Source organism: Eumetopias jubatus, unplaced genomic scaffold (genome assembly GCF_037043125.1).
Source record: "Eumetopias jubatus isolate StellerSeaLion01/CBP00866 unplaced genomic scaffold, mEumJub1_p1.0 scaffold_1, whole genome shotgun sequence".
Lineage (NCBI taxonomy): Eukaryota > Metazoa > Chordata > Mammalia > Carnivora > Otariidae > Eumetopias > Eumetopias jubatus.
In genome coordinates, this window is record NW_028274807.1 from 158704272 (window position 1) to 158732245 (window position 27974).

The 27974-nt window shown below is 38.4% G+C and overlaps 1 protein-coding gene across 2 annotated transcripts in view; it reads right to left on the reverse strand.

Annotated features, from left to right (window-relative positions):
- The window catches only part of ALDH1L1 (aldehyde dehydrogenase 1 family member L1), an 82335-nt gene that overhangs the window by 42478 nt on the left and 11883 nt on the right, over window positions 1-27974 (reverse strand). For both annotated transcript variants that reach the window (XM_028101735.2, XM_028101736.2), the window contains one exon: window positions 26940-27031. In XM_028101735.2, the coding sequence (XP_027957536.1) occupies window positions 26940-27031 (92 nt within the window). The remainder of the gene's footprint in view (window positions 1-26939; window positions 27032-27974) is intronic.

Sequence of the window (27974 nt, forward strand, 5' to 3'; positions counted from 1 at the left end):
TGTTTAGTGTATATTTTCTGGGGACGTTGTCACCCTGTTAGCATTTTGTTCTCTCATTCATCTATTCTCATCTGGACAAAATGACAAGATGGAAAAAAATCACCTCAACAAAAAGAACAAGAGGCAATATGGACTGCCAGGGACCTAATCAATACAGACATTAGTAAGATGTGAGAAGTAGAGTTCAGAATGATGATTTTGAAGATACTAGCTGGGTTTGAAAAAAGCATGGAAGTTATTAGAGAAACGCTTTCTGGAGAAATAAAGGAACTAAAATCTAACCAAGTCGAAATCAAAAAGGCTATTAATGAGGTGCAATAAAAAATGGAGGCTCTAACCGCTAGGATAAATGAGGCAGAAGAGAGAATTAGTGATATAAAAAAACCAAATGATAGAAAATAAAGAAGCTGAGAAAAAGAGAGATAAACAACTACTGGATCATGAGGGCAGAATTCAAGAGATAAGTGATACCATAAGATGAAACAACATTAGAATAATTGGGATCCCAGAAGAAGAAAGAGAGAGAGGGGCAACAAGTATATTGGAGCAAATTATAGCAGAGAACTTCCCTAATGTGAGGAAGAAAAGAGGCATCCAAATCCAGGCAGCAGGGAGAACGCCCCTCAAAATCAATAAAAATAGTCAACACCCTGACATCTAATAGTAAAACTTATAAGTCCCCTCAGAGACAAAGAGAAAATCCTGAAAGCAGCTTGGGAAAAGAGGTCTGTAACCTACAATGGTAGAATCATTAGATTGGCAGCAGACCTATCCACAGAGACCTGGCAGGCCAGAAAAGACTGGCATGATATATTCAGAGCACTAAATGAGAAAAATATGCAGCCAAGAATACTGTATCCAGCTAGGCTGTCATTGAAAATAGAAGGACAGATAAAAAGCTTCCAGGACAAACAAAAGCTGAAAGAATTTGCAAACACCAAACCATCCCTACAAGAAATATTGAAAGGGGTCCTCTAAGCAAAGAGAGAGCCTAGAAGCAACATAGACCAGAAAGGAACACAGACAATATACAGTAACAGTCACCTTACAGGCAATACAATGGCACTACATTCATACCTTTCAATAGCTACCCTGAATGTAAATGGGCTAAATGCCCCAATCAAAAGACACAGGCTATCAGATTGGATAAAAAAACAAGACTCATTGATATGTTGTCTGCAAGAGACTCATTTTAGACCCAAAGACACCCCCAGATTGAAAGTGAGGGAGTGGAAAACCATTTACCATGCTAATGGACACCAAAAGAAAGCTGGGGTGGCAATCCTTATATCAGACAAATTAGATTTTAAACCAAAGACTGTAATAAGAGATGAGGAAGGACACTATATCCTACTTAAAGGGTCTATCCAACAAGAAGATCTAACAATTGTAAATATCTATGCCCCTAACATGGGAGCAGCCAATTATATAAGGCAATTAATAACAAAAGCAAAGAAACACATTGACAACAATTGAATGATAGTGGGGGACTTTAACACCCTTATCACTGAAATGGACAGATCATCTAAGCAAAATATCAACAAGGAAATAAAGACCTTAAATGACACACTGGACCAAATGGACTTCACAGATATACTCAGAACGTTCCATCCCAAAGCAAAAGAATACACATTCTTCTCTAGTACTCATGGAACATTCTCCAGAATAGATCACATCCTAGGGCACAAATCAGGTCTCAACTGGTACCAAAAGATTGGGATGATTCCCTGCATATTTTCAGACCACAATGCTTTGAAACTAGAACTCAATCACAAGAGGAACGTTGGAAAGAACTCAAATCCACGGAGGCTAAAGAGCATCCTACTAAAGAATGAATGGGTCAACCAGGAAATTAAAGAAGAATTTAAAAAAAAACTCATGGAAACAAGTGAAAATGAAAACACAACTGTTCAAAATCTTTGGGATGCAGCATAGGCAGTCCTAAGAGGAAAGTATATAGCAATACAAGCCTTTCTCAAGAAACAAGAAAGGTCTCAAATACACAGCCTAACCCTACACCTAAAGAACCTGGAGAAAGAACAGCAACTAAAGCCTAAATCCAGCAGGAGAAGAGAAATCATAAAGATCAGAGTAGAAATCAATGAAATAAAACTAAAAGAACAGTAGAACAGGTCAATGAAACTAGGAGCTGGTTCTTTGAAAGAATTAACAAGATTGATAAATCCCTGGCCAGACTTATCAAAAAGAAAAGAGAAATGACCCAAATAAACAAAATCATGAATGAAAGAGGAGAGATCACAAGCAACACCAAAGTAATACAAACAATTATAAATAATATTATGAGCAATTATAGGCCAACAAATTAGGCAATCTGGAAGAAACGGATAAATTCCGAGAAACATATAAACTACTAAAACTGAAACAGGAAGAAATAGAAAACTTGAACAGATCCATAAGCAGCATAGAAATTGAATCAGTCATCAAAAATCTCCCAAAAAACAAAAGCCCAGGGCCAGATGGCTTCCCAGGGGAATTCTACCAAACATTTAAAGAAGACTTAATACCTATTCTTCTGAAACTGTTTCAAAAACAGAAATAGAAGGAACACTTCCAAACTTGTTCTATGAGGCCAGCATTACCTTGATCCCAAAACCAGACAAAGACCTCATCAAAAAGGAGAATTATAAACTAATATCCCTGATGAACATGGATGCAAAAATTCTCACCAAGATACTAGCCAATAAGATCCAACTGTACATCAAGAGGATTATTCACCATGACCAAGTGGGATTTATTCCTGGGCTGCAAAGTTGGTTCAACATTTACAAATTAATGTGATACATCAAATTAATAAAAGAAAGGACAAGAACTATATGATCCTCTCAATAGATGCAGAAAATGCATTTGACATATAATGCAGCATACTTTCTTGATTAAAACTCTCCACAGTGTAGAGATAGAGGGAACATACCTCAATATCATAAAAGCCATCTATGAAAAGCCCACAGAGAATATCATCCTCAATGGGGAAAACCTGAGAGCTTTCCTACTAAGGTCAGGAACACGACAGGGATGTCCACTCTCACCACTGCTGTTCAACATAGTACTAGAAGTCATCAGTCAGACAACAAAAAGAAATAAAAGGCATTCAAATTGGCAGAGAAGAAGTCAAACTCTCACTCTTCACAGATGATATGATACTTTATATGGAAAACCCAAAAGACTCCACCCCAAAATTGCTAAAACTCATACAGAAATTCAGCAACGTGGCAGGATATAAAATCAATACACAGAAATCAGTTGCATTTCTTTACACTAACAATGAGCCAGAAGAAAGAGAAATTAAGGATTGGATCCCATTTACAGTTGCACCCAAAACCAAAAGATACCCAAGAATAAACTTAACTGAAGAGGTAAAGGATCTATTCTCTAGAAACTATATAACACTTATGAAAGAAATTGAGGAAGACACAAACAGATGGAAAAACATTCCATGCTCATGGATTGGAAGAATAAACATCGTTAAAATGTCTATGCTACTCAGAGCAATCTACACATTCAATCCAATCCCTACGAAAATGCCATCAATATTTTTCACAGACCTGGACCAAATAATCCTAAAATTTGTATGGAACAAGAAAAGACCCTGAATTGCCAGGGGAATGTTGAAAAAGAAAACCAAAGTTGGTGGCATCACAATGCCAGACTTCAAACTCTATTACAAAGCTGTAATCATCAAGACATTATGGTACTGGCACAAAAACAGACACATAAATCAATGGAACAGAATAGAGAACCCAGAAAGGGACCCTCAACTGTATGGTCAGCTAATCTTTGACAAATCAGGAAAGAATGTCCAATGGAAAAAAGACAGTCTCTTCAACAAATGGTGTTGGGAAAATTGGACAGCCACATGTACAAGAATGAAGGTAGACAACTTTCTTACACCATAAACAAAAATAAACTCAAAATGGATGAAAGATCTAAACGTGAGACAGGAATCCATCACAATCCTAGAGGAGGGGCACCTGGGTGGCTCAGTCAGTTGAGGGTCTGCCTTCAGCTTGGGTCATGATCCCAGGGTCCTGGGATTGAGCCCCGCATTGGGCTCCCTGCTCTTGGGGAGCCTGCTTCTCCCTCTCCTCTCCACTTTCCACTCGTGCTCTCTCTCTCTCTCTCATTCTCTCAAATAAATAAATAAGTAAAATCTTTAAAAAAAAATCCTGGAGAAGAACACAGGCAGAAACTTCTTTGACCTCAGCTGCAGCAACTTCTTGCTAGACACATCTCCAAATGCAAGGGAATCAAAAGCAAAATGAACCATTGGGACTTCATCAGGATAAAAAGCTTTTGCACAGCAAAGGAAACAGTCAACAAAACTAAAAGGCAACCTACTGAATGGGAGAAGATATTTGCAAATGACATATCAAATAAAGGGCTAGTATCCAGGGCACCTGGGTGGCTCAGTCATTTAAGCATCTGCCTTCAGCTCAGGTCATGACCCCAGGGTCCTGGGATGGAGTCCCATGTCAGGCTCCCTGCTCAGCAGGGAGTCTGCTTCTTCCTCTCCCTCTACCCCTCCCCCTGCTTGTGCTCTCTCATGCTCGCTCTTCCATGAGTAAATAAAATATTTATTTTAACAAAAGGGCTAGTATCCAATATCTATAAAAAACTTAACAACTCATCATCAAAAAAACCAAAAAATCCAGTCAAGAAATGGGCAGAAGACACGAACAGACATTTCTCCAAAGAAGACATACAAATGGCTAACAGACACATGAAAAAATGCTAAACATCATTCAGCATCAGGGAAATACAATCCAAAACCACAATGAGATACCACCTCACACAGGTCAGAATGGCTAAAATTAAGTCAGGAAACAACAGATGTTGTCAAAGATGCAGAAAAAGTGAAATGCAAACTGTTGGTGGAAATGCAAACTGGTGCAGCCACTCTGGAAAACAGTTTGGAGGATCCTCAGAAAGTTTAAAACAGAACTACCCTATGACCCAGCAATTGCACTACTAGGTATTTATCCAAAGGATACAAACACAGTGATTTGAAGCAGCATATGCACCCTAATGTTTATAACAGCAATGTCCACAATTGCCAAAATATGGAAAGAGCCCAGATGTCCATTGATAGATGAATGGATAATGAAGATATAGTATATATGTGTGTACACACACAGGAATATTAGCCATCAAAAATAATTAAATCTGGCCATTTGCAATGCCGTGGATGGAACTAGAGGGTATTATGCTAAGTGAAATAAGTCAGTCAGAGGAAGACAAGTACCATATGATTTCACTCATATGTGGAATTTTTTATTTCAATTCAATTAATTAACATACAGTGTATTATTAGTTTCAGAGGTAGAGTTCAGTGATTCATCAGTCTTATACAATACCCAGTGCTCATTATATCATGTATCCTCCTAATGTCCATCACCCAGTTACCTCATTCCCCGACCCTCCTCCCCTTCCTTCCTTTACGATCCTCTGTTTTGTTTCTTAAATCACATGTGGAATTTAAGAAACAAAACAGATGAACATATGGGAAGGACAGAAAAAAAGAAGGTAAAAACAGAGAGGGAGGCAAACCATAAAAGACTCTTAACTCTAGGAAACAAAGTTTCCTCATTGCTGGAGGGGAGGTAGGTGAGGCGATGGCATAACTGATGATGGGCATTAAGGAGGGCACTTGATGTAATGAGCGTTGGGTGTTAAATGCAACTGATGAATCACTAAATTCTACCCCTGAAACTAATAATACAATATATGTTAACTAAACTAATTTAAATACAAAATGTAAAAAAAATTAAACTAAATTAAAGTGTGACCATACCAATTATTAGTAAAGATGTCGAACAACTGAACTCTCATATATATGATTGTTTAAAATGGTACTTTGGAAATCATTTTGGACAACAGTTGGCCGCTTCTTAAAAATTAAACATATACTTCCCATTTCACTCTTAGGTATTTACTCAGGATAAATAAAAACCTACATATAGATAGAAAATGGTAGAGTTGAAGTTCCAAAGATCCATTCCTCCACCTAAACAACTATTGACCTGGCAGAATTGTTCAAATCAAATGTTCTGGAACCCTAGGGTCTAGTCAAACACTTGCACATCCAGAAAAGAACATGATGAAGAGGCTGTAAACATCAATAATTTCAATTTTTCATGATGTATTACTCCCCATCTTTGTGTTAGGAGGAAGTGGGGAAGCTGGCCTTGTTCCTGGTGCAGCTTTCTGGAGCCAGGGTGGGCAATAAGGACCTTGTCTTCTGTATATCTATACTGTGTGCTCTGAGTGTTGATGCTCTTTTTGATCACTGAGGGGCCAGCACAAAGGCTGGCAGGCACAGTTTTTAACCCCCACAGGTTGAGGCAGCTTCCAGGGGATTTAAAGAGATGGTATTTTCCCCCTCTTTGGGGACTCAGATATTTAAGAAAATCCTTGTCTGGCCACTGGCTGACCACAGAGATAACAGGACAGAAACTTTAATTTCTACATACAACAAAGAATACACACTTTGCAAAAAAAGAAGAAAAAAGTTTGGAAAAGTCACAAATGTTTGGCTCCAACCCCCCACAAGCAAGATTTAGCAATCACTGAGGAGTGAGACAATTACATTTTCAGAATTACCACAATACAACATGCAAAATGTCCAGTTTTGAACAAAAAATGTAAAACATACAAAGAAACAGGCAAATATAGTTGATTTACAGGAAAAATAAAAGAATTTGGAAGAATCACTCTCTAGGAAGACCAGATATTAGAATTAGTCATCAAAGATGTTAAGTCAACTGTATTAAATATGTACAATAATTTAAAGGAAACCATGGACAAAGAACTAAAGGAAATCAGGAAAATGATGTATAAAAAAATGAGAATCTCAATAAAGACATAAAAAGTAAGCCAAAGAAATTCTCAAGCTGACAAGTACAATAACTAAAATAAAAAACACCCTGGAGAGGTTCAACATCAGATTTGAGCAAGCAGAAGAAAGGACTGATGAACTTGAAATTATCCAGTATGAAGAAGAGAGGGAAAAAAGAATGAATGAAAATGAACAGAGTCTGAGGGACACCATCAAACTTATCAACATTCTTATTTTAGGAATTCCAAAGAGGAAGAGAGATAGAAAGGGGCAGAAAAAATATTTGAAGAAATAATGTCCCCAAAGCTCCCAAATTTGAGGAAACATGAATAAGCACATCCAAGAAGCTCAATGCATTCCAAGGAGGATAAACTCAAAGAAATTTACACCAACACACATTACAGTCAACTTGTTGAAACCCAAAGACAAAGAAGGAATTTGGAAAGCAGTAAGAGAGAACTAACTCATCACATACAAAGGATCCTCTGTAAAATTAAAAGCTGATTTCTTTTCAAATGCCATGAAGGCCAGAAAGCAGTGAGATGGCATATTTAAATTCTTGAATGAATGTTAACTATGAATTCTATATCTGTCAAAACTATCTCTCAAGAATGAAGGAGGAATTAAGACATTTCAGGATACACAAAAGCTGAGGGAGTTAGTTCCTAGTACACTTGCCATACAAGAGACACTAAAGAGAATTTTACAGGTTGAAATGGTTGGCTCAGTTGGTTAAGCATCTGCCTTCCCCTCAGGTCATGATCCCGGGGTCCTGGGATTGCGTCCCTCATTGGGCTCCCAGCTCAGCGGAGAGTCTGCTTCTCCCTCTCCCTCTGCTGTTCTCTCTCTCTCTCTTTCTGTCAAATAAATAAATAAAATCTTAAGAAAAAAAGGAAGAACACTAAAGAGTAACTCAAAGCTGTAAGAAAAAAAATAAAGAACACTGGTAAAGGCAACCACATGGGTAAAAATGAAAACCAGTGTTACGGTACTTTTGGTAGGGTTTGCAACTTCTCTCTTTTTCCTATATAATAGCCAAATGCAGAAAACAATAATTTTAAACCAATATTAACGGCTATACAATGTATAAAGATGCAATCTGTGACAATAATAGCTGGGGGAGGAACAGCAGTGTATAGGATTAGAGTATATACTATTGAAACTAAGTTGGTATTATTCAAATTACATTGTTACAAGTTAAATATGTTGGGGCACCTGGGTGGCTCAGTGGGTTAAGTGTCTGTCTTAGGCTCAGATCATGATCCCAGGGTCCTGGGATGGAGCCCCACAACAGGGTCCCTGCTCAGAGGGGAGTCTGCTTCTCCCTCTCCCTCTGCCCCTCCCCTCAACTTGTGCTCTCTCTCACTCTGCTCTCTCTCTCTCAAATGAATAAATAAAATCTTTAAAAAAACTAGTTAAATATGTTAACTGTAATCTCTAAGTTAATTAAGAAATAACAAAAAATGGGCAGGAAACAAAGTAGTACACTACCCTCCCCCCCAACAAAGGGGCAATAATAGAGAAACTGAGGAACAAAAAGCATAAAAGACATACTGAAAACAAATTGATAAATAGCAGTGGTAAATCCTTTTCTTTAACAATAATCTGGTTAAATGGTAATGGATTAAACTCTCTTATAAAAACATAGATTGGAAGATTGGATAAAAATTATCATTCATCCACATGTTACAAGAGATTCACTTTAGATATAAGTACACATAAAAAAATTCAAAGCAAACGGATGGAAAAGGTATCCTATGCAAAGGGTGACCAAAAGAGAGCTGGGTTGCTATATTGTCAGAAAAAAAAATAAGACTTTAAATCAAACAAGGTTATGAAAAACAAAGACTACTAATAAAAGGTTCAACACAGCAAGAGGATATAACAATTATAAACATACAGGCACCAACAAGACAGGCTCCCAAAAATATATAGCAAAAATTCTATAATAATAGCTGGAGACTAAAATGCCCAACTTTCAATAATGGTTAAAACAACCAGGGAGAAGATAAAGAAACAGAGTAATTAAACAACACTATAATCCAACTGTATGTGTACAGAACAGACATATACAGAACACCTAAGAATAGCAGAATTCACATTCTTCTCAAGTGCACATGGAATATTCTCCACAATAAGCCATTTGTTAGGCTACACAATAAGTCTTAATAAATTTTTTAAAGATTGAAATTTTATAAAACATCTTTTTCTGATCACAATGGAATGCAACTAGAAATCAACAGTGGAAGAAAAATTGGAAAATTCACAAAAATATGGAAGTTAAATGGCACACTCTTAAACAACCAATGGGCAAAAAAAGAAATCACAAGGGACATACCTTTAGTCAAAGAAAAACAAAAACATAACATAACAAAACTTATGGATTGCAACAAAAGTGCCAAGAAGGAAATTTATAACTGCAAGTGCATACATTAAAAAGAAGATCTCAAGTCAATACCCTAACTGTATACCTTAAGGAATTTTTAAAAAGAGCAACCTAAACCCAAAGCCAGCAGAAGGTAGGAAATAATAAAGATAGAGCAGAAAAAAATAAAATAGAGAATAAAAGAACAATCAGGAAATCAATGAAACCAAAGTTGATTCCTTGAAAAAAAATCAATAAAATTGACAAAACTGACTGACCAAGAAAAAGAAAAACAGAAAAAAACTCAAATTACTAGAATCAGAAATGAAAGTGATTATACCAATTTTGCATAAATAAAAAGGATCCTAATAGAATACTTTGATAATTTATACACCAACAAATTTGATTACCTAGATGAAATGAACAAATTGCTAGAAAACATGCAATCTACATAAACTCATGAGGAAACAAAAAATCTGAATAGACCCATAACTAGTAAAGAGATTGAATCAAAAATCACAAAACCTTCCAACAAAGAAAAGCTCAAGGCTGAATGGTTTCACTGGTGAATTCTACCAAACATTTAAAGAAGAGTTGACACCAATCCTTCTCAAAATCATCCCCCCCACCAAAAATGAAGAAGAAACACTTCCCATTAATTCTATGAGGACAGAAATACCCTGATACCAAAGCCAGAAAAAGTCACTTCAAGAAAAGAAAACTTTAAGCCAATATTCCTGATCAATATAAATGCAAAAATTCTCTCAAAAATAATAGTAAGTCAAATTCACTGTCACCAAGTGGAATTCTCAATTGCAATGGTGGTTTCTCTTATGGTCAAAGGGGCAAGGTTTCAGTTATATAGGATGAATAAGTTCTAGAGATCTAATGTACATCAAGCTGACTTTAGTTAATAATACTGCATTATATAGTAGAAATTTCCTAAAAGAGTAGGTCTCAGATGCTCTCACTGTCAAAAAATAAAACTAACTATGTGAGATGAGTATGTTAATTAGCTTGACTGTAATAATCATTTCACTATGTATATCAAAGCACACTATTACACACCTTAAATATTTACATTTTTATTAAATAAAGGAAAAATAATAAAATTGCCTTTAAGCTATTAATCAAGAAAAAGAAGTGAAGGAGGAAGAAAAGACTTATTTGCTCATTTAAGAAGCACAGTTGGGTTATATGCTGAGTGTCTCCTTGCATGGTCACAGCATATTATCCCCAGACTTTTGGTTTAAAGCAGAGATCAGTTAATGACAGCCTATTTTGTAAATAAAGTTTTATTGGAACACACACACACACTCAAAGATTTCACACCAAAAAAAGAAAACCCTGACATATTATAATTTTTTAAAACCTGACATATTATTGGAGCTAATAAGCAAATCCAACAATGTTGCAGGGTACAAAACAACACAGGAAAATCCATTGCATTTCTACACACTAGCAATGAACACTACAAAACAGAAAGTAAGAAAACAATTCCATTTACAATAGCATCAAGAGGAATAAAATGGCAATAAAGTAACCAAGGAGGCAACAGAGTTGTACACTGAGAACTGTAAAGTATTGCTGAAAGAAATTTTAAAAGGCCTGAATAAAATGAAAAAAAAATCCATTTACATGAATTGGAAGATTTAATATCATTCAGATGAAATACTACCCAAAGTGATCTATGGTTTCAATGATACCTCTATTAAAATCCCAATATTTTTATTTGTTTGTTTGTACATACCCAGGTCCACTGATCCACCAAGAGAACTCACAGCACTCATGTAGTCATACTCCTGGCTTTATTTATTTATTACAGGGAAAAGAGACAAGGGAAAACTAGTAAAAGAAGGCATATGTTCAAAGACAGGAGGAAGCCAGATAAAAGCTGCCAAGGGTTCTCTCCCAGTGGAGTCACACAGGACATGTTTATTTCTTTCAGCAATGAATTGTGACAACACAAGTCTTTACATTGTGTCTACCAGAGACTCAACACCTAATGTTTTCCCTTAGGGCTAGTCACGTGGACACCCTCTGCCTTGCACTTACCTAGAGGACTCCCCAAAGCAAAGTAAGTGCTCAGCATAAGCCACATTGTTTGCATGATCTAGAGGCAGTTAATTGGTAGCCTTCCAGATTTTGGACCAGCATGTAAAGAGTTTGGAGGTCATCACTCCCATTCTCACAAGAAGAAAAAAGCTGAACAAGGTGAAAATCAAAACTCTTCTTAGATCTACATGAAAATTGAGGTCACAAGGCAAAGTGCTGCCCCCAAAACTGGGGAGACAGATACAGAGATTCACAGCTTACTTGAGCAGAAACACACAAGTAGAAGTTGCTGACAGGAACACTTTAAACTGAACTGAAGAACTGCTGGAGGCACAATGTGAACTAATAGAGAATTAAAATAATTGAGAACTAAATAAAACTAAATTGAGAACTAGTTGAGAATTAAAAACTCCTGGGGGTCTGGTCTTACTGAGGAGACCCCAGGCTTTTGTGAATTTTACCTCTAGGAGTCCCATCAGGTTCTCAGGGGAAAGACTGGAGGAAAATCCCTTAGTACACACTAGCAGGAAGAGGGGAAAGTAGCCCTTTTGAAATACCTTCACAACATTCTGTTGTTAACAAGGTCTGTCCTCGGGCGCCTGGGTGGCTCAGTTGGTTAAGCGACTGCCTTCGGCTCAGGTCATGATCCTGGAGTCCCGGGATCGAGTCCCACATCGGACTCCCTGCTGAGCAGGGAGTCTGCTTCTCCCTCTGACCCTCTTCCCTCTCGTGCTCTCTCTCACTCTCTCTCAAATAAATAAATAAAATCTTTTAAAAAAAATAAAAAAACAAGGTCTGTCCTCAAGAGAAACTACTTAATTAGAGGTTAGCCAACCTGAGGGAGGGGAAATAACCAACTCTGGCCCCCTCTACCTTGCCCACAACACCAAAGTGGAGAAGGGACTGAAAGACACTTGTGAAGGTCATAGCCCAGGGTACAGGCTCACTAAAAGACTGAGTCCTAATCATAGAACTATTGAATGCTTCCCTTCCTCCCATTCCTTAACACTAAATCAATAGGGCTCCTGTACAATAATAGGTGATTACAGTTAAAAGAATTGGAGACCTCAGATTCTTTTTAGTTAGTCTCTAGGAAAATCCAAAGACAACAGAGGACACAAAAGCAAAGACTCTAGAAGTTTTATTCTTTGACCCCTACAGCTATAATACAGCCTAACCCCTAACCAGATAAACATAAAACCTCACACTAAAAGCCTATCTACTCTAGTTCCCATTATGCAATACATTATGTCCAGCTTTCAACAAAAAATTATAAGACATACTGAAAGCTAAAAACAGCAGTCAGAAAGGGACCAAGCAAACATCAGACCCAGACTCAGATATGGCAGATATTTTGGAATTATTATACTGGGGAATTTAAAACCAATATGATAAGGGCTCTGATGGGAAAAGTGGACAACATGCAAGAAAGGAGTAGTAATGTAAGCAGAGAGATGGAAACTGTAAGAAAGAATTAAAAGGAAATGCTAGAAATAAAAAGCCCAGTAACAAATGAGGAATGCCTTAAGAGGTTGATCAGTAGACTGAATACAAGGAAGAAAAGAGTCAGTAAGTTTGAAGATAGGTCAATAGGAACTTCCAAAACTGAAATGTAAAAAGAAAAAGGAATGAAAAGGAACAGAATATTCAAGAACTGTGGGAAAATTAATAAAGGAATAACATAAATATAATTGTAATAATGGAAGGAAAAGAGAGAAAGAAATAGAAGAAATATTTGAAGTAATAATGGCTGTGAATTTTCCAAAATTAAAGACAGACACTAAACCACAGATACAGGAGGCTCAAAGAACACTAAGTAGTATTTTTTAAAAACCCTGCATAAACATATCATATTCAAACAACAGAAAATCAAAGATAAAGAGAAAATCTTGTAAGAAATCAGAGGGAAAAATGTCTTATAGAACAAGGATGATAATTACATTGGACTTCTCTTCAGAAACCATGCAAGTAAGAAGAGAGTGAACTATCTAAAGTAATGAAAGAAGAAGTCAACATAGAATTCTGTATCCAGCAAAATTATTATTCAAAAGTGAAAGAAAAATAAATACTTCCTCAGAAAAACAAAAATTGAGGAAATTTGTTTACATTTCTTGCTTTGTCTTGGAGACCCCTGACACACTCATGCTTATAGACACAGATATACTATAGATGGGGGGGAGAGATACATATATATATGTGTGTGTGTGTGTGTGTGTATATATATACACACATAAGTATAGATAGATGATAGATCATGGATGGATAGATAGATGATAGATAGATAGATGATAGATGGTAGATAGATAGATAATAGACAGACTATAGATATATTTTCTGCTCTGTCAGCTGGGCTAAGAAGCAATGAAACGCAAGTAGAAATGAGCACACCTAGCACCCACATCTTGGTTTCTAATACCATTTTCCAATAAAAGGAAGCAAGGATCCTAGGAGAAATCCCTGATTTTAGGGCTGTGGCAGGGACTGCACAAGAACATCTTGTAGTGCCACAAAGTAAGGAAGAGCTTATAAAAGGATGGTGGCACATCAAAGGTGTACAAAGTCTCACTGAAAGAGCTGTGTTTTTTTTTTCCAGTAGACAAAGCTTAAACAATCTGAGCAACAAAACCAATAAATTACTATTGGATTTAATCCAAAGTATAAGATAAATATCCATGACTCTATATGATAAAAATAAATGATTGAATGAATAAATAGGAGGAAAAAAGACAACTGTCCATGCAGAAGAATTTCAAATCATTGTAGGTAGACACTCTGTTCTCAGGAGGTAAAGCGTAACACAGGAGTGTGGGCTGCACAGAATGACTTCCTTCCAAAGAATACAGTATGGGAATGGAGGGAGGGAGGAAGGGAAGAGACACTTCACACTGGAGAAACCTGACAAATATGACCTCAGTCAGGTGATCAAGGTCAACATCAACAGTGATATGTCATGTTGACAACATGCTCCTTTGATATGATGTGATGAGACTTTATCTCTGTACTTCCCCAAACCCATAACCCCATTCTAATTATGAAGGAAAACATCAAATAAATCCCAACCAATAGACAGACTACAAAATACCTGACAAGTACTCCTAAAAAATGTTAACATCAACAAAATCAAAGCAAGTCTGAGAAACTATCATAGTTTAGAAGAGACCTAATGACTAAGTGTAATGTGGTATCCCAAAGGTACTGAGACAGAAAAGGGACATTACACAGAAAAATAAGAAAATCTGAATAAAGTAGATCAATTTTAATTAACAATAATGTAGCAATATTGGATTACTAATTGTGGCAAATGTACCATACTAATGTAGGATGTTAATAATAAGATGACTGAATGTGGAGTATATGGGAATGCTCTGTACTATCTTCACAAGGTTTTTAGAAATCTTAATCTATTATAAAATAAAAAGTTTATTAAAAAATAGTTCTCTACTACTTTGTGTGGTGAGTAAATGTGGCAATTCATATAATAACAAATGTAATTTTATTTATTTATTTATTTATTTATACATACATGTATACATACATACTGGCTGCTTGGAGTATATTTTCCACTTGGTGCAAGGCACATGGTTACAGGGTGTCAGGAAGGCTTGCATGTGGATAGTAAGAGTGGGGTTCTCTGAACTTCCTTTTTGGTGTTTTGCTGTTTTGATATAAAAGAATCCACTGCTTCTTGCTGCATCCTGCCTAGTCTACAGGGAGGGGAGGGAAGGAGTTTTAATGAGTTTAGCACCTCCTGAAGTCTGGTGGCTGAGGGTGGCCACCCAGGATTGGGGCCCGGTATTGGCTTTGCCAGGCTGGCCACCAGGCTGCTTCCTCGTGGCTTCCAGAGCCAAATCACAGGTGACCGTGCCATTGGAGGCCTGGGGAGATTCCAAGCATTCTGGGGACTCCAACACTGTAGCCATGAATGGGAGAGTGGACTTCCCAAAAAAGAAGCTTGTCCACCAGTGACCTGGGTCGGCCTTGGGAAGACCAGTGTAGTGAGGTATGGCTTCCCCAGGATATTTGGCACTTATGCAAGATCTGTTACTGGAATAGAACCCAGGCAGTGCATACCACCCTGAACACACCTGATTTCATCTGATCTTGGAAGCTAAGTAGAGTCGGACCTAGTTAGTACTTGGATGGGAGACAAGTGTAATTTTAATTGTCTATTTACTTTGTCTTCCCCAAAGCACTTATAGTCTAGGAATTATATCTATTTTGTCCCCTGCTATAATCCTAACTCCAGCAGTGACTTACTAATAGTAAGTGCTCAATAAATATTTGTTAATGACACAAGTGAATACATGACCTCACATTTTGTGCTCCTCATTCACATAAATTCTGAGCCACATCCTCCATCCTCCACTTCTAGCAGGGATTTGGTTTTTTCTGAGCTCCAAAGAGGACCTTACATTGGTTTTGGATACATTTCATCTGATTTCAAGAGGCCAAAATTCCAGCTTCACAGAGGGTCTTTACTCCCTGATTTTTCCATCCAGTGTATTCCCATCCCTCCCAGCTTTACTGTATTCCCAAAAGGGATTAGTTTGCTATATAGCACACAAATGTAGCAGCGTTGAATAGCTGAGTGTCAAGGACAGAGCCAAGAGGACACAAGCAAGCCTTGCACAGAAGTTGGCATCTAGTCATTACTCTACATGTTTTTGGTAGTATTAATCATCCAGTAGTGGATCTTTTATTAATCCATCCTGGGCACAAGACATCCAAGGTGTATTTTTTTATAGGCTTATTGCAGTCCAGCTCTCTCAGTGAGCTGTATGTTTTCCCTTTACCTCCCCATAACCCCCTTTTTCATTCTCCTTTATCTTGTGTCCTGGGAGGCTGGATTTTGTGGACTACATTAAAGTTGCATATGCTATAAAGTCACTTTCCTTTGGACTTCTGGTTTTATTTGGCCAACAAGAGATACTGGTAGGAGATTGGAGGATAAGAAGAAAGAGGTTGGGGTATTTATCCTCTTGCTCCCTCACTCCTGATTTATAGGTTGGTAAGGCTGTGTTTCCATTCCAATGTTCACAGCTCCTATCATGCAGTCCTCTCTAAAAGCTCCAAGCCCCCAGGTTCCAGTTCCTCTTCTTTCCTCTTCAGGCCCAGGTTCCCAGCTCTTGTGAGTCCCAAGGTACCTTGACATTCTTTGTTGGTCCTCCCTTCCCCTCCCCTCGTGTATAGACCCCTCATTAAACTTTCTTCAGTTGTCCAGCTAGATTGTGCCATCTGCCCAGGGTTTCTGACATCCCCTAAGCTGCCTGCCTGGAGACCCTGCTCAAAGAAGAAATGGGGATGATCTTAAGTTTCTTGCTTCTGTTCTTAACAATGTATTTCGGAAGCAGGCCAAAGAGTTCCATAAGCTCCTTGGTCTACAAATTGAATAGTTTACATTAATTTCTCCTTTTCATTCTTTTTCTTTTCCTCCATCTCTTCTTTCTCTTCCCTTTCCCTCCTCCTGTTTTTTCTTATTATTTTGAATTGGGATATTTCCCAGTATTCCAGCCCAGAATCACAAGCCAAACTTGGCCAGTTCAGGAGAATGAGCTTTGTCTGGCTCATGAGCTGGGTCTCTGTCCCCATCAAGGGGACACTAGTGTGGGTGGAAAAGATGGAGGCAGAATAGAAGGTGAAGAATCAACTTTCTTAATGTTTTTGGAGTAACATCAATAAGATGGCAGAATAGAAAGCTTCAGACCCTTCTTCCTCCCAAAGAAACACCAACTCAACAATACATGGACCAATCCCTTTTATGAGAAATCTAGAAACAGCTAAAAGTCTCCTGCACCCCCTCCAACAAGTGTAAAACTGGCTGCATTGAAGCCAGTAGGAAAATTTGTGGCACCCTCTTGCCATGGTCTCTGCTCCCTGGCACAGCACTATGTGATTGGGAAGAAATTACAAGCCCTCAGCTTCTTTCAGGGGAGGGAAAGGCAAGAATGGACTGCATGTCCAATGTTCTGATCTTTCAGGAGGGTTGCCCAAGGGACTGGCTTTTGTCACACCAGTCTCAGAGTACTGATGGGAACTGGAATATTCCAGATGCTTGAGAGTCACTGAGAACAAAGCATTTGGGTGATGTGCCACTGCTCCAGAAGATCCACAGTACAGGAGCCAAAAGCAAATATAGTTCAGCAGCCTCTCCCTCTCCCTCAAGAGGGAAGAGAAGAGTGGAACATGGAATATGCATTCAATACTCCAACTTTTGTGGGGTTACTCAATGACTGGTCTCTGTCTATCCCGACTTGGGTACTGATGGGACCCAAAGTACTCTAGATGACTGAGGCTGCTGAGAACAACAAAAGAGCCAGGCATTATGCTCCTTCAGAGTACTTGTGATATGACAGATGGACACCATAGGGAGCAAAAGATTATGAGCTCCTAAAAAACAAAAACAAAAACAAAAAACCATCAGATTTATCTAATTAGGAATCTACATGTACAAGTCCAAAGAAGGCATATCCACAGAAAAGGTTTGAGAAGCTTCCAGAATCTTTTGCCAGCCTTATTATCAAAGGTCTTTTCCTGTACAAAGTCAGTCTATAAAGACTTGGAGGGGTGGTTATTTTTTTCAAATGCACAAATATGAACCCAAAGTTACAAGAAACACAAAGAAATTGCCCCATCAAAGAAACAAAATAAAAGTCCAGAAATTGACCCTGAAGAAACAGAGATATCTCTGTTTGAGATGAATTACCTGACAATGCATTCAGAATAACCATCACAAAGATGATCAACAAACTCAGGAAGATGTATGAATAAAATGAGAATTTCAGCAAGGAGATAGAAAATATGAAAAAGAACAAAGCATAAATTTGGGGGCTGAAGAATGCAATAAATCAAGTGAATGATTCACCAGAGGGGTTGGTTCAACAACAGACTTAATCAAGCAGAAGAAAAATCAGTGAACCTGTAGACAGGTAATTTGAAGTGATCAAGTCTATGGAGCAAAAAGAAAAATTATTAAAAAGGGAGAAGAAAGACTAAGGGATTTATGGGAGACCATCAATGGACCAACACATACAGTATGAGAGTTTCAGAAGAAGGAGAGAAAGGAGTAGAAAGCTTATTTAAAGAAATAATGGCCAGAAATGTCCCAAATCTAGGGAAGGAATCAGACAACCAGATTTAAATCCAAATAATTCCCAAACAGGATGAACTAAATAAAGTCCACACCAAGATATTATAATCAAATTGTCAAAAGTCAAATACAAAGAGAAAATTTAGAAAGCAGAAATAAATAAGCAACTCGTCTCATACAATGGATCCTCCATAAGAGTATCAGTAGATTTCTAGCAAAAACACTGCAAAAGAGAAAGGAGTGGCATGATATATTAAAAGTACTGAAAGAAAAAAACGCTGCCGACTAGGAATACTGAAGCTATAAAAATTGTCCTTTAAAAATGAAGAGTTACTTTCCTAAAAAAACAAAAGCTGAGGAAGTTCATCACCAAGACACCTTTCTTATAAGAAATGCTAAAAGGAGTCCTTCAAATTGAAATTAAAAGATGCTAAAGAGCAACATGAAAGCATATAAAGATATAAAGCTCACTGGTAAAGGTAAATATATAGACAAATATAGAACACTGTAATACTGTAACAGTACACAAACAACTTTTAATTCTGGTATAGAAATTAAAAGACAAAATAATTTTAAAAAACTATAACTGTAAAATATATTAATGGACCTATAATATAAAAAGATGTAAGTTATAACATCAATAACATAAAGTGTGAGAAGGAGAGGTAAAATTGTGGAGTTTTTGTATAAAATTAAACTTCATTTGTTATCAGCTTAAAGTAGATTGTTTTATATAAACCCATGGTAACTCCAAAGAAAATACTTATGGAAGAGACACAAAAGAAAATGAGAAAGAAATCAGAGCATGTTACTACAAAAAAAAAATCAATAAAACATAGCAAGAGAGGAAAAAAAGAGACAAAAGAGCTATAAGACAGAAATCAATTTTTAAATGGCCACAGTACTCCTTTCCTATGAACAATTACTTTAAGTGAAAATGGATTAAATTCTCCAATCAAAAGATAGAGTGGCTGAACGGATTAAAAAGAATAAAAAGGAAAACAAAACACAACTATGTGCTGTCTAGAAGAGACTCACTTTATGTTTAAGGACACACATAGGCTGAAAGTGAAAAAATGGAAAAGATATTCTATGAAATGGTCACCAAAGGAGAGCAGAGGTGACTATACTTACATTAGACAAAATAGATTTTAAGTCAGAAACTGTCACAAGAGAAAAACAGGGACATTATATAATGATAAAAGGGCCAATTCACGAAGAAGATATGATTATAAATATATATGAACTCAACATCAGACCACCCAAATGTATGAAGCAAACATTAACAGAACTGAAGGAAGAAATAGAATCTCAAAAATTGTAGGAGATTTCAATACCCTACTTTCAATAAAGCAGGAAGCATCCAGACAGAAAACCATTAAGCAAACATTAGACTTAAACAACACTACAGACCAAATGGACCTAACATACATATGCAGAATAGCTCACCCAAAAGCATACGAAACATTCTCCAGGACAGATCACATGTTCGGTCACTAAGCAAGTGTTGACAAATTTAAGAAGACTGAAATCATACCAAATATCTTTTCTGACCACAGTGGTATGAAACTAGAAATAACTGAAGGAAGACTGGAAAATTCACAAAAATATGGATATTAAACTACAGACCTCTGAATAACCAAGAATAAATCAAAAGAGAAAAAATGTCTTGAAACAAACAAAAATGGAAACACACACACCAAATCTTATGGGACAGAGCAAAAACAGTTCTTAGAGGAAAGTTTATGGTGATAAATGCCAACATTAAGGGGAAAAGAACTCAAATAAACAACCAAACTTTACACCTCAAGGAACTAGAAAAACAAGAATAGATGAAACTCAAAGTTAGCAGAAGAAAGAAAATAACAAAGATCAGAGCAGAAATAAATAAAATAGAGACCAAAACAACAACAATAACAACAAGACAATAGAAATGATCAAACAAAACTAAGAGCTGTTTTTTTTGAAAAAATAGACAAAATTGACAAATCTTTAGCTGGGCTAACTTAAGGAAAAAAGAGAGCAGAATCAAATAAAATCAGAAATGAAAGAGAAGACATTATAAATGATACCACACAGGGCACCTGGGTGGCTCAGATGGTTAAGCGTCTGCCTTCGGCTCAGGTCATGATCCCAGGGTCCTGGGATCGAGTCCTGCATCGGGCTCCCTGCTCCTTGGGAGCCTGCTTCTCCCTCTGCTTCTCTCTCTCTCTCTGTCTCTCATGAATAAATAAATAAAATCTTTAAAAAAAATAAAAATAAATGATACCACACAAACAAAGGATTATAAGAGACTACTATGAATAATTAACATATCAACAAATTGTATAACCTGGAAGAAATGGATAAATTCCTAGAAACATAATCTACAAGGCTGAATCATGAAGAAATAGAAAAGTCTGGGGCATCTGAGTGACTCAGCTGGTTAAGTGTCTGCCTTCAGCTCAGGTCATGATCCCAGGGTCCTGGGATTGAGTCCCAAGTTGGGCTCCCTGCTCTGCAGGGAGTCTGCTTCTCCCTCTGCTCCTCCTCCCACTCATTCTCTCTCTCTCTGTCTCTCTCTCATAAATAAATAAAATCTTTAAAAAAAAAAAGAAATAGAAAACCTGAACAGACCAATAATGAGTAAGGAGTGAATCAGTAATCAAAAACTTCCCAATAAAGAAAAGCCCAGGACCAGATGGTTTCCCTGGTGAATTCTACCAAACACTTAAGGAAAAACTAATGCCAATACCTCTCAAACTCTTCCAAAAAACTGAAATTTTTTTAAAAACTGGGAAACCAAACTTAACAGCACATTAAGGATCATACACCATGACCAAGTAGGATTCATCCCTGGGATGCAAGGATGGTTTGACACATGCAAATCAATAAATGTGATACACCACATTAATAGCATGAAAGATAAAAATCACATGATTATCTCAATAGGTGCAGGAAAAGCATTTGACAATATTCAACACCTTTTCATAATAAAAACACTCAACAAACTTAGGAATAGAAGAAAATTACTTTATACTTTAACATTATAAAGCCCAGATGTGAAAAGCCCATAGCTAACATCATAATGGTGAAAGACTGAAAGTTTTCCCTTGGAAAAAAGGCAAGGATGCCCATTCTAGCCACTTTCATTCAACATAGTAATGGAAATCCTAGCCAGGTCAATTAGGTGGGAGGAAGAAAGAAAAAGAAAAAAAGAACAAGAGCCATCAGAATAGAAAAGAAGAAGTAAAATGATCTCTATGTGTAGAACGCATGATCTTCTAGGTAGAAAGCCCTACAAATTCCACAAAAATACTGTTAGAACTAGTAAACTAATTTGGTAAAGTTTCAGGAAACAAAATCAATATATAAGAATCAGTTGCTTTTCTATATCTAAAAAGGAAATTAAGCGGGGCCTGGGTGGCTCAGTAAGTTAAGCGGCTGCCTTTGGCTCAGGTCATGATCCTGGAGTCCTGGGATCGAGCCCCACATCTGGCTCCCTGCTCAGGGGAGAGCCTGCTTCTCCCTCTCCCTCTGCCTACTTGTGCTCTCTATCTCTAAGTCAAATAAATAAATAAAATCTTTAAAAAAAATAAAAATAAAAAGGAAATTAAGAAAATAATCCTATTTATATAACATCAAAAAGAATAAAATACTTAGGAAAAAATCAAGGAGATGAAATACCTATATACTGAAAACTATAAAATACAGCTGAAAGAAATTGAGGAAGACACAAATAAATGGAAAGACATCCCAAGGTCATGAATTTGAATATTGTTAAAATAATCATACCATCCAAAGTTAGTTACAGATTCAATGAAATATTTATCAAAATCCCAATCCTTCTAACTGGTGTAAGGTGGTATCTCAATGTGGTTTTGATTTGAATTTCCCTGATGGCTAATGATGATGAACATTTTTTCATGTGTTTGTTAGCCATTTGTATGTCTTCTTCAGGGAAGTGTCTTTTCATATCTTCTGCATATATACAATGGAATATTACTCAGCCATCAGAAAGGATGAATACCCAACTTTTACATCAACATGGATGGGACTGGAGAAGATTATGCTAAGTGAAATAAGTCAAGCAGAGAAAGTCAATTATCATATGGTTTCACTTATTTGTGGAACATAAGGAATAGCATGGAGGACATTAGGAGAAGGAAGGGAAAAATGAAAGGGGGGGAATCGGAGGGAGAGATGAACCATGAGAGATCATGGACTCTAAGAAACAAACAGGGTTTGGGGTGGGGGATTGGTTAGCCCGGTGATGGGTATTAAGGAGGGCACATACTGCATGGAGCTACTGGGTGTTATATGAAAACAATGGATCATGGATCACCACATCAAAAACTAATGATGTATCGTATGGTGACTAACATAACATAATAAAATTTTAAAAAATTTTTTAAATAAAAAAAGAATCTAAAAAAAATCCTATTTTTTATAGAAATAGAAAAAAACAATTCTAAAATTCATATGGCACCACAAAGGACTCTGAATAGCCAAAACAATCCTCATACTTTCCAATTTCAAAATACATTACAAAGCTACAGTAATCAAAGCAGTGTGGTACTGATATAAAGATAGACATATAGACCCATGGAACAGAATAGAAAGTCCAGAGATAAACTCTTGCATAGATGGGTAACTAATCTTTAGCAAAGGTGCTGCTAATATACAATGGGAAAATTTCTTTAATGGTGTTTGGGAAACTGAATATCTACCTGCAAAAGAATGAAATTGGACCTTTATTTTATGCCATATTTAAAAATCAACTCAAAATGGATTAAAGACTTAATCAAAGACCTGAAGTTACAAAACTCCTAGAAGAAAATATAGGGAAATTTTTCATAAAATTGGTTTTAGTGATGATTTCTTGGATATTATATCAAAATCATGGCAACAAAAGCAAAAACAGACAAGTAGAACTACATTAAATAAAAATCTTCTGCACAGCAAAGGAAACAATCAATAGAGTGATAAGGCAACCTATAGGAAGGGAGAAAATATTTGCAAACAATATATCTGAGGGGTTAATGTCCAAAATATATAAGGAACTCCTACAATTCAACAGTAAAACCCCCCAAATAATCCAATTTAAAAATGGGCAAAAGACTTAAATAGACATTTTTCCAAAGATACATACAAATGACCAACAGGTATATGAAAAGATCCTCAATATCACCAATCATTAGGGACATGAATGTCAAAACCACAATGAGATATCACCTCACAACTATGAGGATGGTCTTTTCTTAAGTGCTAAAAGAGAAACTGGAACCCTTGTGCACCAATGGTAGGAATGTAAAATGATGCTGCCACTATGGACAGCAGTGTTGATATTGCTGAAAACATTAAAAATAGAACTACCAAGGGCACCTGGCTGGATCAATCAGAGAAGCATATGACTCTTGATCTCAGGGTTGTGAGTTCGAACCCCACATTGGGTGTAGAGATTACTTAAATAAATAAATAATTTAAAATATTAGAACTACCATAAGACCCAGCAATCCCACTTTTGGGTATTTACCCAAAAGAAGTGAAATCAGGATCTCCAGGAGATAGCTGCACTCCCATATTCATTATTCACAAGAACCAAAGGCAGAAACAACCTAAATGTCCACCAATGGATGAATAAAGAACATGCGGTGTAAATATACAACAGGATATTATTCAGCCTTAAAAAAGAAGGAAGTCCTGTCACATACTACAACACGCTTAAACCTGATTATGCTGTGAAATAAGCCAGTCAAAGAAGGACAAATACTAAATGATTCCACTCATATAATGTATATCAAGTAATCAAACTCACAGAAGCAGAGAGTAGAAAGATGGTTGCCAGGAGCTGGGCGGGGAGTTGCTGTTCAATGGGTATAAAATTTCAGTCATGAAAGATTAAAAAGTTCTGGATATCTGTTGTACACCATTGTGCTTATAGTTAACAATACTGGAATGTACACTTAAAAATTTGTTAAGAAGGTGGATCTCATATGTTTTTTACCATAATAGAAACAAAAGGATATATGCTCTTAAGTATTCACAAAACAAAAAAAGAATCAGTTTTATCTGCATCCTCCAATTGACCTCAGCTCAGAAGCTCTAGGCAGCTCTGGCTTGTCCTCAGGACATCATTTGCTCAGGTGTCTGAAATTCTTCTGAGCAGTATTAAAAAAAAAAAAGCAAACATTTATTTTATTCTTCATACTGACCACACACATAAATCAGAATGAGATATAAGAGACCTGTAGTGTCCAAGGTTTCCAAGCACACAGGCCCATTTCAGCACTTTTATATGTGTGGTAGGTTGCAAAACTGGCTACAATGCTCCACCCCTTCTGTAGTCCCAGCCTTTAGAGCACCTGCCATTAGAAGGTGGTGTCCATTTCCTTACTCCTTGAAGCTGGACCAACTCCATGACTTGCTTTGGCCAATAAATGCAGCAGATATGATGTGCTTTCTTAGACCCTCTGCCTCCTAAGACCCTCTCACCATCGCATTAACAAGCCTGCACTGGCCCTCTAACGGGGCATCCTAGACCAACCAGCCCGCAGCGGACCTGGGAGCTGACCACAAACACTTAAGTGAGCCCAGCTGACATCAGTCTGGCCCAGATCAACCGAGCCCAGCCCAAACTGTTGACTCACAGAGCCATGAGCTTAAAAAATGGTGGTGTTTTAAGCCACTATATTTTGAGGTGCTTTGTTACACAGCAAAAACTAACTGATAGAATACATATCCCCAATTCTTATGATCATATTTGCTCTTCTAAATCAACCCCTTTTCAGATCCTCCCCAGGATCTCCTCCAGGTACACAGCATGGATCTCTTCCTCAAACTACCATTTGCATGAAGCTTTTTATTATAATATCATTAAAATAAAGGAGAGAGCCCTGTCATCAGGATGACTTGTCATTACTCAATTCAGCCTCAGGTGGACTTTTCAATTTGGTCAGACAGCAACTTCATTCTTGGCTCACCCCAGAGCACAAATGTTAGCCTCCTCCTTGTTTTTTTTCCCCCAAAGTTCTTGGAAGCAAGTAAGTCTTCCTTTGCATTCACAGGGGACTAGATTTCACATATCCTAGTTCACTCTGGATCCCTTTCTCTCATCAGTGCACTCCTCTGATTGGCACTCCCCACTCTACAGCTCTACTGAAGGAACCCAAATGCAGAGCTCAGTTGAGTGTTTCTGACACTCTTCTGCACACTGTATCAATAGCACACACTTCCTTCATTTCACACAGGAATTTTTCTCTACTTAAGTGAGCTCCACAGAATTTCCTTTGCATCTTCCTGAAGCACAAGAAACCTCTCCCCATGTGTGGTACACATCTTTGCTTCTGCCTTCACAACACCCACTTCCCCTGCTTCTGGGAACAGCATTGACACTTTCCAAGGGAACAACTTTCTCCTCTCTTTTAGAGATGTGGATTGAATGTAGTCCCCTCAACCCTTGGCTCCAGAGGTGGGCATGTGACCCAGCTCTGGCAGGTCAGAGCATGCCTCCTCCTGGCCAGCAATTGATTCTTACTGGGGCACATGACTCCATCAGAACCAGTCAAATACAAGCCTAGGACTCATGTGGAAACTGCCAGAGACCAACCACCTTTTGACTGGAAATGCTGATAACACAAGAAATTAGAACAGAGCTGCTGGGCAGCCATCTTGTCACTATGAAGAGAAATCCTGCCCCAGAATGAAGCAACAGACAGTGACAATGTTAATGACATAATTTGAGTCTTTGGAGTAATCAGCCATGCCTAAAGAAAGCTATCATGATCCTTTTGACTTTTTTGTTCCTTTTTGTTTAAACCAGACTGAACTAAGTTACAGTTGCTTGCAAACAAAGATGTTCTACTACATCCCACATCTTTCCCTTTATACAAATTAGAACTTACCACTGTTAAATGGAAAGCAGGACGATTCATATGAAGTTGAAGAATGGGTAACCTAGTCTATGGTGATCCCTACCAGCCCATTCCCTTTCCCTATACACCTTGGCTTTCACTGGGGATGTTGGAGCTTATGGCAGTTTTAAGTTGGAGCTGCACATTGTTTGATCCTCCTCCCACTGAGGGCTGTGTCTCAGTGCCCCAGCTCTTGCCATTGAATCTGGACAGGCTTGTCACCATGGAGGACAATCAGGTCAGTGGCAGTGATGCCATGTGACCTTCCAGGCTTGGTCTGCATCTGCCTTGTTTGCTGGCACCAGCATGCTCAGAGCTATAAACCACCACCTACAATGCCACCAAATCCCAGAGCAGCCAGTCTGGGGCTGCAACACATAGGTTCCTAGTTGGCAGTGCCACCTCAGCAGATGCCAGCCCTCCAGGCCCAATGGCCAGACACAGCAGTGAGAAGCCACCTTGGAGGACGATACCCCTTCCCTGCTCTTCCAGATCCTGCCAGTCTACCGACCCATCACCATTCAAGGTGATCCCCCAAGGCCTATACACATGGGTCCTTTCTGGATCCCGGATCTGAATGATCCACAGACATAACAAATGGAGGTTGTTTCCTGCCACTCAGTTTTAGTGTGGTTTGTGACACAGCCACAGACACCTGGGACCGGACCCCTCCACTCCTGGCCTTACCTCACAACGTCCACTGATGCAGCCCCTGACTTGAAGAAATCGGTGGAGTCTTCCACCTCTAGGACACTGGGGAGAATCCGTTTCCAGGCACTCTAAAAAACAGATGCAATGAGAAAGGGTTCACAGGGGAGCTGGGAGCAGGCACCTTCTGGGTGAGAGCAGCCCCTGATATGTGTTCGGACCATCTATTGCCAGTCTGGGCTTTCTGCCCACTCCAAGGCGCTGCTGCTCTCAGGAGCCTCATGGTAATGGAGCAATTGCCTCCTTGGGGAAGTAGAAGCCCAAAGAGCTCAGCTATTGTCCTCCTGCCCATCTCACCTTGACCCCAACTTCTTTGGGATCCCCATACCAGTTCAGGGGCAGCAGGAAGACCGGACATAGAGAGCTCAGGGCATGGCTATGAACCAGCTACTCCCAAGCCCACCTCATACCCAGCCTTACCTGGGTGCTGTCATCCAAGGGAGGTCCCCAGAGTGACACTCGTATTTGGGTATGTTGCATTGTGGAAGGGAAAGCAAAGTGTGGGGGTGGTTCTCAAGGTAAAAATGAGGCACATTGATGGGGCTCAGGAGGCCTGGGTCTTCTCACAGATAGCTGGTTCTATGCCCCTCTGTCCTGGGGCCTGTGGAGGGCAGCAGTGCCCACCAGCCAGCCCCATGGATGAGCATGGAAAGGGCAGTGCCAGTGGCCAACACCATCCAGAATTCTAAGACCATCCAGTGGGTCAGGATGGGATTGCTGTTCTCTGGCTGGGTTCCCAGCTGGGCTTCTCAGGACAGAAGAGGATGCCTCACACTCTGTCTGAACTTCAGGTCTGGCTGGTCACTGGCCCAGATGGAGGTGGGAAGGCCCAGTTAGGACCAGCCCTCTGGCACCCCTTAACCCAACCTCTCCTTGGCTCTTTCATTCTTGGAAGGGTGTTGTGATTTTCCCTTCCCATCCTCAGTGTGACTGTCAGCAGCCATGCTGAGCCACTCCCTATCCCCACTGGACTACTGCCTGCTCTTGGGCCTCTGCCTGGGTCTTTGCCCACCA